Source organism: Pseudorasbora parva, chromosome 1, assembly GCF_024679245.1.
Source record: "Pseudorasbora parva isolate DD20220531a chromosome 1, ASM2467924v1, whole genome shotgun sequence".
NCBI lineage: Eukaryota > Metazoa > Chordata > Actinopteri > Cypriniformes > Gobionidae > Pseudorasbora > Pseudorasbora parva.
In genome coordinates this window covers 19,353,578-19,367,976 of record NC_090172.1, presented here as the reverse complement: position 1 = coordinate 19,367,976, position 14,399 = coordinate 19,353,578, and the positions used below count along the sequence as shown (strand labels likewise).

The following is a 14,399-nucleotide window of genomic DNA, read 5'->3' as shown; positions in this document are numbered from 1 at the left end:
TATATATATATATATATATAAAGCATTAATTTCCCAACCTTTCCAGAACTGACAGTGCAAATTCAGTGCACAAAATCTTCATAAAGTGCACACACACAGACACACGTTCAAATGAAGCTTATTCATTATATCAATTCGTTGTTGCAGCTTTAGAGCTGTTGAAGAGAAGTGAAGCGGTTTTGAAAGACTGGGAGACTGGAACCGAAGAGATCATGCATAGCAGCAAACTTAAGGGTCAGGATGAAAAGCGGCGCAGGAGCAGAAACCATGTCCTTCTGAAATAAATAAATATATACATGTGCTGTTCCATACACACACATTCTTAGATTAAAAATCAAAGTTATTCAACCAAATATACAAATGAAATTAATTAATTAGGTCATATTAAATTCCATAAACTAAACATTGTCGCTATATGATAAATTAAAATAAGCTGATAACATCACTGTTTACTCCAGAACGACTGTACAGCCAAATCTAATTTTGTTGCAATATTATCCTGTTTGACACTGTGAAGCTGCTTTGACACAATCGTGATTGTAAAAGGGCTATATAAATAAAGTTGATTGATTGATTGATTAGACAATTTTAATGACAATAAAATAAGAGATTATTACACACCTCATGTGTTCTTAAAGAACCGCGACCTGTGTCTGCTCACTGCCTCCTCCTTGTCGGGCCGAATAAACTGAGCACACAGTTTTTCTGGCACAGCTATTTGTCCAGAGAAGTCAAGGTATGGCTGAGGGTCTTCCAGCACATGGTGGAACAGCAGCTCCATTAATTTGTCAATGTAGCCTACAGAAAGAAAATTATTATAATATATTTTTATATTTCTGAGATAACTCAGACAAGTATAAGATACCTGTGGTAGGATTGCTCTTCAGAGCTCTCACTGTGAAATCTCCATGCTTAAACTTCGGAAAAACAATTGAATATCGCAGATCACCAGCTACAGTAGATGCCTGTGATCTGCCTGCATTTTCATTGTAATGCATTGCAGCAAGCTGTAGTCTGAAATCCCCCCCAAAAAACCCAAATCACTATTATAATCAAACTATCTGTAACATGACTTAAGATAAAGCAGCACTAAATGTGTTTACCTGCACAACATTCCTTTGAAGGAGAACACCACATTTTTGGGTGAGTATTTCAGAATGAGGCTGTGGAAACACTCGATTCCAGAGGTGTGGTACTCCGGACTAATTTTGTACATGTCTTTAATAAGACGTGGTGACAACAACATTTCCGTAAATTTCTCACATGCTGCTGTGCCTATACAAAAAATGCAAAGTCGTTAATACTGCAGCAGATGGCAGTGTTGCAGGAAAGCTTTAGATTCTATATCACGTTACCAGAATATATTTGTCAATACAGTTTTATAATTGAATTAAATTTGACTTGTTACAATAGAGATCAGTATTATAATCTAAAAAGTCACGTGAATACAAAATGTACAAAAGTACATCTTTACTTACTTGGTTTGAGCCAGTGTCTTGCCTGATCATCAACCAGAGGCTCATGGAGACAAGATGGAAACAGGGCGTTTTCATGGCTGTGGATGTTTTGAATGTGATTCGCTACAGAGCTCCACTTGGCCACTACCTCCTCCCCAGATGTTGATGATGTTGCAGACCAAAAAAAGGTGATTGACAACACTCTTTCTCCACAGCCCCACGTCTTGCAGTCCCTTACCCTTGCTAAGGGCATCCATTTTTTTACCAAGTCCTTAGAAATATGAGGCATTTAGAGGATATAAGTTCAGTGTATTAATAACATGATTTTGTCCAATCTTCTCGTATAATTGTCTACCCCTTTAACTGACCATTTATCTGTTAGAAATACTGGTACTTTTTTCATTCCATTCAAAAAACTAACCTTTCCCCATATGCCAAGGATCAAAGTAGTGCCTAATGTCCTTTTTTTGTTCCCTCATGAACTTCTGTACACCTGTATGACGGTCAGTCACCAAAGACTGGATCACGACACCTCTTTGCTCAAGAAGAGACAGGCTTCTTTCAAATCCCTCCTTCTCCATCCGTTGGCTGTTTCCAACTTCATTGCTCTGCAAACACACAAATAAAATATTTTAGAACAATGCACAGTATATAGTATTTCACATAAAATGTTTTCATTTTGTCGTTGTTTACCTGGACTAGTTGGATGTCTATGACCCTATTGGCTCTGAGGTCCATCATGGTGTAGCTGCCATATTTAGCTGAATGTCCTAAAATTGTGTTATTGGAATTTTAGTCAACAAAGCCTGAAAGCAGTCTATATATGTAGTTAATTAGTTATTTATTACCAGGTGAATCCGCTCTCATGTCCCCACCAAGAGTCACAGCCCCATCAGCAATGGCTTTTTCAATAAGGTCATCCTGCATGATCTTCCACTGCCAGTTTATGGTGGGGATAAGGAGCTTGGCCTGATGCTTGTGGAAGCACGGCTCAGAGATCCCCTGGATTTTGAAGGCATCCAAAAACTAAAGAAAAAAATACATCTTCACATAAATTACCTGAGGGTTGTGCAAACATGACAGCACCATATATCAGGGTATCTGCAGGTTTCACCAAGTCAAATTTAAGACTTTTTAAGACCATTATGAATTAAATTTAAGACCTATATCACGCAATAAAAAAAACATGCATAGGAAAGGCAGAATCACTCAATTACTTAAACTTTAATATATAATATTTATTAATTATAATACTTATAATACTTATATTATAATACTTATTATGTTAGATGCACAATAGTCACACATTACAATAAAACTGACAAAATGCATGAATCTTGCTTGGTAGGCCTATTACAAAAACAAAAAAGGCTGGTTCAGTGGTGTGCTATCTATCTTTAATAACACGATCGCTTGGGGTGGGAAATATGACCCTGTATATTATTATGTCTCACCTTCGATATCTGGCAAAATGATGAACCAGTGAACAGAACCGCTGCACAGAGCTGTAGATTTCCAGCTGGTATATTGTTTACCACTGGCTGGCTCGACCAATCCCTGGCGTAATGACAGTGAGCACAGTGCTGTTTGACACGGAGAAGTGTCCCAATGGTTGTTCGTGAAACCACACAACTTCGGGTGCAGACAGGGCATCTTTTAAAAAGCTCCAGAAGTTTATCTTCATAGACAATGTACTTAGTCACTTCGTGTGGGAATACGTCTTTGGAGATACTAAGTAAACGTAAAAACACATTTAAATAAAGGCATAAACAATCATAATTTGGTTATGTAATAATGTGTATGTATGAGAAATAACTTCATGACAAACAAATCAAAAGTATTTATAAACAAAATATATAAAATATAAAAGCCTAACAGGACTAAATTCATTACCTTGTAGAGTTCATGGTGCTCTCACTTCCAACTTGATGGTAACTGGAGTCATCAGTGGACACCTCACATCTTTTCCTCTTTATTGGTGTAGAGGTTGCCTCTGGACACTCTGTGAAAGGCTCCATCAGTGTGACTGTGTCACACGACACACTCCTGTTAGCCATTCTGGCCTGGGTGGCTGCACAATTTAATAATAGATTTAAGTACAAACCAAAATTATATCATCTTGATTATAAGATTTGACCAAAAAACTTCATAGTATTCAAAATCACCTTTGCTTCTCCTGATGGGCTTTACGTTAGCCTGCACACCCGCAGTTATGTAGGTGACCGATTCAGTCTGACACCCAATTTCTCGTGTAATCTTAGGCTGAAAAATAATAATTGTGTTATCGTTTACATATACAGACTTACATTAAGTCATTTAATGTTGGAAAATGGTCATTTGGAAAATAACCCCCGCTGACTGCCAAGCTAAACCCCATAACCCACTATTTATCCGAAGTATGTATTTATACTTTAACAGACACATTTAGCACAACGCATTAGTCCGGTGTCAGGAGTAGCTGAAGCTAACATTTAGCATACTTTACCTACTCAGCAATATGACAAACTTTAGCTTATTAGGAAGGAACAAATTAAAAAATATATATACTTAATGTACTCACCACAAGACAACGCTGCGGTGATGGAGTCCATGCAGGGGTGGCAGCGTTTGGCACTGCATCGCTTTTCAGAGCTAGGTGTTTAGAGAAGCCCATTTCCACTTCTACTGCGTTGTCGAAACAATCCCGCGTAAAATGCAGGTTGCACACTCCAGCTTTAACGTTAGGCGGGAAATCACGCACTTCAAGGCCAAGTGCATGCAACCACTGGCACCTAATCTCTAAGTCTACTGGAATGCTATGCAGTCCAGCAGTGCTGTTGCAACCAGCAACACTACACCTACGTCCCATCCTAACCTAAATACAGATAAAGCTAATTCTAAAAATCTACGCTAACTCGAAGCTATGCTAACTGACACAATACTATGCTACTAACTATAACTTTAACTTCTAACAATGCTACACTAACAACTATGCTAATTAACTAACTAGGCTACACGAATTAATCTAAATAACTATACAAATGGCTGTGCTAACTAGATGATAATATATGCTATCCTGATAATTTTCAATACTAGCAATTACAACTCCTGACTCGCTACAGAGGTTTTGAACTGAAGCAGGATGCTTTTATACCAGGGGCGTGTTGAGCCCGCGCCAGGGGCGTTGTGAGTTCGCGCCAGGGGCGTGGTAGTGAGCCGTTGGAAGTACAAACCTACGTAAGGAAGTACCATATCGTCCAATAGGAAAATTCAACTGCAGTAGCCACCGTTCAACCTTAGGAGGGCAGCACTAAGACGTTTTTACACCATATATTATAGAATTTAAACACTTTAAACCCAACTGTCAAAACATTTACTCGACTCAATGAACAATAATAATAAAGCTCCATTCTTGCAGATCATTAACTAAAAAAAGTTGTGTTACCCTTTAAAGTCACATGATAGTAAAAATTTTAACCCACCACATTTTTCAAACAACAGGTTGGGGATATAAAACCAAATAGATTTTTCCTGGGTCAAACAGGGTTTTATCCAATTGATTTTAAAAATTGTAGTAAGAGTACTGAAATCAAGAACGTTAATAATATAATAAAATAACGATTTTAATAATCGTTTTTCTCTTAACATATTCAGTTCTGTTTTTCCAAATAAATTTAAATAAGGCCCTATCAATAACTGAACACATTTGGGGATTAACATATAAGGAGAGAGCAGGGTATACTAGCCTCGAAATTCCCTCAGCCTTGGAGAGCAAGACACGGCCATGGATCGTAAGGTTCCTCTGAGACCAGCAATTAAAACACGTTTTTGCTTTATGTAGACATGTAGAGAAATTATTTTCAACTCTTTCATGTGGACATTTATTAATTATAATGCCAAGATATCTAACTTTTTGTTTTATCTTAATTCCACATACATCTGGGATATCAAACTGATGAATTGTCATGATCTCTGATTTACTCTGATTAACAGAAAGGCCAGAAGCATCAGAAAAGAGTTTTATAGTTTCTAATATAGTGGGGACCTGTCTTTTATCCTTTAAGAAGACACATGTATCATCTGCCAGCTGACTTACTAAAATAGTGCGGTCTACTATTTGGATGCCCTCAATATTCGAGCAATGCACTATATAAAGGTTAAGAAGCTCTGCAACCAACAGAAACAAAAAAGGAGAAATCGGGCATCCTTGTCTGATGCCTCTCCCAATGATAAAACGTGGTGAGGTTCCATTAGACAAGGATACATTACTATTGATGTCTTTATACAAGGTCTGTACCATTTGCACAAATTTTGGACCAAAGCCAAATCGTCTTAAAGCGTCATACATACAAAGGGGTGCTCTACTGTATCAAATGCCTTGTAGAAATCTAAGAACAAAATAAGTGCATCTTCATTGACCAACTCAGAGTAATCTAAGAGATCTAAAACTAGACGAATATTGTTTGATATGTGTCGGCCTTTCATGAAACCAGATTGTGTGGGTGAGATAATTTCTTCTAAGCAGGGTTTTAGTCTCCTTGCATATACTGCAGCTAATATTTTGTAGTCAGAATTAAGCAACGTAATAGGGCGCCAATTATCTAAAATATTTTTATCTTTATTTGGTTTAGGAATTAAAGTAATAAGACCTTGTTTCATCGATTCAGATAATTCCCCTCTATCTAAACACTCATTAAAAACATCTAAGATTAAATATTTTATATCACTCCAAAAGGATCGATAAAATTCAAATGGAAAACCGTCAGGGCCCGGACTCTTATTAAATGGGGTCTTTGTAATTAGACTGTCTAGTTCTTCTACAATTATCTCACCCTCACAAACAGCTTGACTATTTTCACTAATAGTTGCAATAAATAGATCCACCTTAAAGATAAATGTATTTGAAGATTCAGAATGAAAAGAGGAAGTATAAAGTTGTTGGTAAAAGTCAGTTACAAACTTAGAGATCTTGCCTTCATCTGAAGTAAGATTGCCATTAATATTAAGGGTTGAAATTCTTTTTAACTCACCTCTTCTTTTTTCTAAATTAAAAAAGTATGTTGAATTTCTTTCTCCAAATTCTAACCATTTTGCCCTTGATCTGATGAATGCACCTTTGGCCTTCTCTGCATAAAGAACATCAAGGTCTTCCCTAAGTAAATACAATCTCTGCTTGTCCTGTTCACTAGGAGAGGATAGACATAAAATATTATTTATCTCCTTGATGATTGCAGAAATTCTCAACTCATTTGTCTTAGAAAGTTGTTTACCAAACTGAATTGAACATTTTCGGCACTCATACTTAAAAAATTCCCATTTCACTATAGCAGAATCTGAATTAACTTTACATTTTTCAATAATTTTTTTAATGCCTGAACAATATGAAGGAAGTTTTTAAAAAGAAGTATTCAGTTTCCAGTATCCTGGTCGTCTCTGAAAACTTTTATGCACCTCGGATATTTCAAGATCGATACAGGCATGATCTGTAAGAGGGGCAGGGGAAATAGTACAGGAATTAATAAAGGAAACTAGCCAGTCAGATATAAGCCAAAGGTCTATTCTAGATTTTTGTGACATGTCTGCTTTAAACCATGTAAATGAGGAGATACTGTTTCCATGGACGTGTCTGTAGGCATCCAGTAAAGAGAGGCCGTTACAAAAATCATTTATAACTAAATTAAGGCAATTAACATTGCGTCTTGGGGGAAATCTGTCTAAATGGAGATCAGGAGCCTCGTTAAAATCCCCTCCCACAATAAATGCTGCTGAAGGAAATTTCAGACTTAATGAAATCAATTTTATCGACAAAGATTGGAAAAGAATGTGGTTTAAATCAGAATTGTTAAAGCCATAAACATTACAAAAAATAATAATAGCCTCTCCCGATTGAACAATAGCTATTATCCATCTGCCTTCTAAAGAAAAATGTGACTAAAATTTTACCACTGAAATTATGATTAAATAAAATTGCAACACCCCCTGAATGAGTAGACCCATGCGAAAATAAAGTTTTACCTCCCCACTGTGTTGACCAAAAAGACTCATCGTTAACACTAGAATGAGTTTCTTGTAAAAAATAAACATCTCTTTTTTTAGAGTTGCAAAATAAAAATAAGGCTTTTCGTTTAGTAAGATCACGAATCCCCCGAACATTAAGAGAAAAACACAAAAAGTTAAAAGACATTGAATAGGAACACACACACACACACTATCTGCCCTAAAAGGCAAAAGGGTTAACTAGGCTAGAAGGAAAAAAAGTGCAAAACCTATCTCTTTAACCTTCCATATCAAACGTTATATGGCTTAAAGAAAAAATATCAACCTATATAGAATAACTAGTGCGTTGAAAGGATAAAGTGCCATGAGAGAACAAGCATGACAATTTTTGAAAAGAGGTTACATCTGTGCTTGTAGATAAAGTTCCCTTTTAGTCGTCAAAAGGGTAAGGGGCAAAAGTTAATATGATTTACATATTACCCGCTGTAATCTTCTTTCCATCGATGATGGCAAATGATCCCTTGAACCCCGCTCGTTTTCCATCTTTCCTGGCTTGACTCACCAGCGGCCACAGTTTATTCCGCGCCTCCCTCGTCCGTTGTGTCAGATCTTCTGTTATTTTAATGCCTTTCTGTTTGAGGACTTCAGAGTTTTTCGCATCTAGCCCAAGCCTGCAGTCTCCCTCTCATTTACTGAAGCTTTCGCGCCTCGATCGCCCCCCGGTGACCGGTCCCAGTATTGGCGCCCCTCTGTGCTTTCTAATGGACGCGAGGCAAACTAAATAATAAAATTGCACATCAAATATTTTCCCCCCAAAGTTAGTTTATGTCACTGAAGGCAGTTTTCATCACGATGATTTCATTTCAAGTGTTCGTTTTTAAAATAAGTTTAGTTTTAGTTAGTTATCTGACGCTTTAAAAACAGGGGGTGTGACGTCATGATTGACAGCTGAGACTGACGTCTTCTCTGAGTGAAGTTGTCACTGAGGCTGTTACGTGCTTAATTGGTTTCCCTCCCCCTTTCGTTATTGGTTGTTTCTCCCCTTCGCTCTGGTTTGCTTGTCTCTCTTTTGTTCCACTGTCATTCATTTTTAGGTGCTGTGATTGGTTGCTGATCGAGATTACTCCGTATGATGGACAGGGAATTGGACCAATCATCTACTGCGCTTTAATATAAAGGACACCTGGTGGAACAGAAGAGGAGGAGGGGCGGAGCTTGTGTGTTTGTTGGCTGGCTGTGCCAGTTGTTTGTTGAGGCTGCTGACTTAGTGGTGGTTCGCTTGTTTTGTGTTTCTTCAGAGAACCTGTTCGATCCAGTGCCGGACCGGAGAGTAGAGGAAAGGGAAGTACGTCACGTGACATACATCTTACACACACTTAGGATTATGTTCTCTGTTAAACACATTAGGTAAGGAGCGGGTGCAACTTCCTGTATGTTTTTGTTTTTAGTCAGTGAAGCTTAGTTATGGCGTGTTGAGCGCTGAAGATCTCTTTGTTTTTCTTTTCTTTTTAGTTAGTGTAGAGGGAGGGGATTAGTTTAACGGGCTTTGGTTTTGTTGCTTTGTTTATTTAGCACCGCTCGTTTTCCTTCTCTCTTTGGTCTGGTTTAATTAATTAAATCTTGGGTTTTCTTTTGTTTGTTTTTTCGCTTGGTTGTGTATAGATGTAAATATTGGTGGATTATTTCCTTGCAAGGAAATAGGTTGTGAAAATAAAGCGAACCACTTTTAGAAACTGCTACCTCGTTGTCCTTGGTTCATTCTTCCCATTTATGCCCCAGAGTTCAGAATAAAGAGTTTATATTATGTGCGTCCTCTTCATACCTCTATGCCAACAGGAGACGTAACATAATTTGGGGGCTCGTCCGGGATTTCTCCGTATCGGGGAAGTTCCGGTAATGAACAACTTTTTGTTTTGTTCTGGGGATGTGTGTGGTTGAGTGAATCAAGTGGTTAGTTAATATTGTAGCATTGAGTTTTGTGTAACGGGAAGCCGTATACTTGGGTTTTGGTTGTAACTTTTGGTTATGTCGTTGAATGTGAGTGCGTTTATTGAGAATCCATCATTGGATCTTCTTGAGAAATGTCGTAAGGATGATCTCTTAGTAATAGCTGAACACTTCCAGATCTCAGTTAGTCGGCAGTCATTGAAAAGAACGATTAAAACTGTTGTGTTAGACGGTCTTTTGGAATTAAACGTATTGAGTTTACCAGAGTCTGTTAGAGAAGCAGATCAAATCAGTGAGGGAATGACGACTCGTGAACGCGCTGATGCTGATGTTGGGGAGGTTAGGCTTGTTGAGGCGGAGGTTAAAACAGGTTTACCCCCATTTGAGCCATTCTCCCCATTCACGCCGGGTTCTAGAGAGAACGCGCAGGTAAAATTCGTCTTGCTCGACTCCGTATGGAGGCGGAAGACAAAGCACAAGCCCGACGCGCTGATTTTGATCTGCAGCTTGAAATCCGGCGGATGGAGATTCAGGCTGATAAAGAGGTAAAACTACGCCGGTTGGAGTTAGAGGAGGGGAAGCTGTCTTCTGGGTCCACTGGCATGTCTGCTTCGGAGTCACCTGGCCGAAATTCGACGGAGCGTGGTTTGTCTACCACTGCTTTTGATGTGAGTAAAAACATTTCATTGGTGCCGCTGTTTAGAGAGATGGAAGTGGACAGTTATTTTGGTGCATTTGAGAGAATTGCGGGGTCGTTGAAGTGGCCAAAGGAAGTGTGGACGTTGATGTTGCAATGTAGGCTTGTGGGGAAGGCTATGGAAGTATTTTCTACGTTGTCTATGGAAGATAGTCGGAAATATGAGACCGTGAAAGCAGCTATCTTGCGCGCTTATGAATTAGTGCCGGAAGCGTACAGACAAAAGTTTCGTAACCATAGGAAAATTAGCAGTCAGACGTTCGTGGAATTTGCAAGGGAGAAGGGAGCATTGTTTGATAAGTGGTGCACCTCCAGTAATGTTGATGATCTCTCGTCTTTACGCGAATTAATGCTGCTTGAAGATTTCAAAAGGTGTTTGCCCGAACGCATTGTTCTGTACTTGAATGAACGGAAGGTGACGGAAATGTCTGCAGCTGCGGTACTAGCAGATGAGTTTGCTTTAACCCATAAAAATGTGTTTTATACAACGCGGGGTGACAGAAACGTGTCAGCAGGTTTTCTGCCACAAACTGTTACATCTAACACAAAGGTGGAAGTACCTAAAGAGAAGCGTGAGTGTTTCTATTGTCACAAAATAGGTCATGTAATTGCCGATTTTATAATGTTGAAAAAGAAACAGCAAACTCCCAGTGCACATCCTATAGGATTGGTAAAAACTATTCCGGCTCCTGTTGATTCTGTTTATCAACCCTTTATGTTAAAAGGTTTTGTGTCTTTCAGTGGCCAAGGAGATGATCAAGTGGCGGTACAGGTGTTGCGAGACACTGGAGCTGCACGCTCTTTTATTTGTGGTGACGTGTTGCCATTCTCAGAGAAGTCCAGTGTGGGGGCTAGTATCCTGGTGCAAGGTATTAGTATGGAGGTATTGAAAGTGCCATTACATCGTGTCTATTTACAAACAGAGTTAGTTACAGGTTTTGTGGATGTGGGTGTGCGATCTAGGTTGCCAGTGTCTGGGGTTGAATTCATTCTGGGCAATGATTTGGCCGGAGGTAGAGTGCTTCCCGTATTAGAAGTACTGGATAAACCGGTTGTTCCGTCTGTTACAGACGATTTAACTTTGAAGTATCCTAATGTTTTTCCTGCTTGTGTATTGACTCGTGCCCAGAGTAAAAAGATGGGGACAGAGTTTACGCTGGATGACACGTTCATGTGCACGGAGAAGGTTACAATGGAAAACGTGCCTCATGAGACCGGCAATGAAAAGGTTAGTGGTTTGCTGACATCTCTGCTACCTGTTAGTCGTGAGAAGTTAAGTAAAGCCCAACGTGATGATGAAACGTTGACAAAGTGTTTTGATGCTGTGTTTGAGTCAACAGGGAACGCCTCATATTTTCTGGAAGATGATTTGCTAATGCGAAAATGGCAGCCTAGAGTGGTCGAGGATGCAGAGTGTTCCACTGTTTGTCAGGTAGTGGTGCCTTTAGCATATCGTGCACATGTACTTTCCCTTGCCCATGATCACATCCTGTCAGGACATCTAGGAGTGACTAAGACTTACAATCGGGTGTTGCGTCATTTTTTTTGGCCAAGGTTGAAAAGGGATGTTGCAGCTTATTGTCGTACATGTCCTACCTGTCAAATCATGGGAAAACCAAATCAAGTTATTCCTCCTGCACCATTAGTCCCGATTCCAGTGCTTGGAGAACCTTTTGAGCATGTGATTGTGGACTGTGTTGGTCCACTGCCCAGAACTAAGACTGGTCATCAGTTTTTGCTCACGATAATGTGTGTAGCAACTCGATATCCAGAAGCAGTGCCATTGCGAAAAATTACATCCAAATCGGTCGTTAAGGCGTTAGTAAAGTTTTTTTCTACTTTTGGTCTGCCCAAGATTGTACAAACAGACCAGGGCACAAATTTTATGTCTCGGCTGTTTTCACAAACTTTGTGCTCGTTGGGTATCCGTCACCGTACATCTAGTCCATACCATCCTGAAAGTCAAGGTGTGCTCGAGAGATTTCACCAGACACTCAAATCTATGCTGAAGAAGTATTGTGCAGATACAGGGAACGAGTGGGATGAGGGAGTGCCTTTTGTTCTTTTTGCCGTCCGTGAAATCACTCAGGAGTCTTTGCGCTTTAGCCCAACTGAGTTGGTATTTGGACACAGTGTCCGTGGACCATTGAAAGTCCTCAAAGAACAAATGCTTGGTCTGGATGACAGTTTAAGTCCTACCAAGAACATCCTTGACTATGTGGCTCGTTTTCGGGAACGGGTACAGGAAGCTTGTGTTTGTGCTAAGGAAGCCCTCTCTAAAGCTCAGATTAGCATGAAGCAACACTTTGATAAAGCAGCGGTGTCACGTTTGTTCTCAGTGGGTGACCAGGTACTTGTTTTACTACCAATTCCAGGATCTGCATTGTCTGCACGTTTTACTGGTCCTTATGAGGTGATGGGTAAAAGAAGTGACACTGATTATATCATTAAAACACCTGACCGTAAGAGACAAAAACGTGTATGTCATATTAATATGCTTAAAGCTTATCATTCCAGGGAAGAAGCATCTCACTGTTCAGGAGAAAAAACAGGGCCCGTGGTTTCCTCTGTTGCTGTGAGTTGTGAGTTAGTACCATCTCTTGGTGATGCTGAGCTTGAAGCTGATGAGGTGAGATTAAGGGTTGATCCGTTGCCATTCACACCACTGTCTAATTCTGAGATTTTAAGTGACCCTTCAAGGGTGCTTTGTCATTTGCCCGAGGATCAGCGTGTCGACATTGTTAACCTGATTCAGTGTTGTCCTCAGATCTTTGGCGACGTACCCAAGCAAACTGATGTACTTTATCACGACATTGATGTTCACGAGGCTGCTCCTATTAAACAGCACCCTTATCGTGCAAATTCTGCAAAGAGGGCTGCAATGAGAGAGGAGGTTGAGTATTTGTTGCAGGAGGGACTTGCAAAATCCAGTGTTAGTCCATGGAGTTCCCCATGTATTTCAGTTCCAAAAGCTGATGGAACTGTCAGATTTTGTACCGACTATCGTCGGGTTAATTCGGTAACTGTGCCTGATTGTTTCCCTCTGCCAAGGATGGAGGACTGCATTGATAATGTGGGTTCTGCTAAATTTGTAAGTAAGTTGGACATGCTTAAGGGGTACTGGCAGGTGCCACTTACACCAAGGGCATCAGATATTTCTGCTTTTGTGACCCCTGACTCATTCCTGCAATATAACGTTATGGCCTTTGGCCTTAGAAATGCACCTGCCACTTTTCAAAGGTTGGTAAATAAAGTGATGGCAAACGTACCTAACTGTAGTGCATATTTAGACGATTTAGTTGTTTATACTTCTACCTGGCCTGAGCATATGGCAGTATTGACGATGGTGTTTCAGCGGCTTGCCGATGCATCATTAACTTTGAATTTGGCTAAATGCGAATTCTGCAAAGCCACAGTGACTTATTTAGGTAAGCAGGTAGGCAAGGGCCAAGTTCGTCCAGTGGAGGCCAAGGTTGATGCCATCAGAGAATTCCCTGCCCCCGTTACTCGCCGTGAGTTGAGAAGGTTTTTAGGCATGGCAGGGTATTATAGAAGTTTCTGTAAGAATTTCTCTTCAGTGGCGAAACCCTTGACCGACCTACTAAGTCCTGCAAAGGAATTCATTTGGACAGCTGAGAGCCAGGGTGCTTTTGAAGCTATTAAGCATTTGTTATGTAGCTCTCCTGTGTTGGCTGCTCCTAATTTTTCTGTGCCATTTAAATTAGAAGTGGATGCGAGTGCAGTTGGAGCCGGTGCTGTGTTGCTGCAGGAAGACGAGGAGGGTATTGACCACCCAATTTGTTTTTTTTCTAGGAAGTTCAATAGACATCAGAGTAACTACGCTACCATTGAAAAGGAGGCATTGGCTCTGTTGTTGTCTTTGCAACACTTCGAGGTCTATGTTGGGTCTACTTCATATCCTGTGGTGGTTTATACCGACCACAATCCTCTCACATTCTTGGGTCGTATGTACAACCAAAATCAAAGGCTAATGCGATGGGCCCTAGTGGTTCAAGATTATAATATTGAGATTCGGCACAAGAAGGGAGTGGACAATGTGGTTGCAGATGCCCTTTCAAGGGTGTAATTCCAGTGAGGGGTAATTCTGTGTACAAACATTACAATTTGTATAATGTTTGATTTTTAAGGGTGGGGGTGTTACGTGCTTAATTGGTTTCCCTCCCCCTTTCGTTATTGGTTGTTTCTCCCCTTCGCTCTGGTTTGCTTGTCTCTCTTTTGTTCCACTGTCATTCATTTTTAGGTGCTGTGATTGGTTGCTGATCGAGATTACTCCGTATGATGGACAGGGAATTGGACCAATC

General features: G+C 40.0%; 1 protein-coding gene across 1 annotated transcript; it reads right to left on the bottom strand.

Annotated features, from left to right (window-relative positions):
• Positions 1–48: 48 nt before the first annotated feature.
• On the bottom strand, positions 49–4,803 carry LOC137083421 (uncharacterized). The gene is made up of 12 exons (XM_067449362.1): positions 4,018–4,803; positions 3,623–3,719; positions 3,351–3,528; positions 2,912–3,188; positions 2,306–2,483; positions 2,151–2,227; positions 1,879–2,065; positions 1,479–1,728; positions 1,104–1,275; positions 866–1,014; positions 622–798; positions 49–275 (listed from the first exon to the last, which is right to left on the bottom strand). The coding sequence occupies exons 1-8, from the start codon at positions 4,303–4,305 to the stop codon at positions 1,550–1,552; spliced, it is 1,461 nt and encodes a 486-aa protein (XP_067305463.1). The 5' UTR covers positions 4,306–4,803; the 3' UTR covers positions 49–275; positions 622–798; positions 866–1,014; positions 1,104–1,275; positions 1,479–1,549.
• Positions 4,804–14,399: the final 9,596 nt, after the last annotated feature.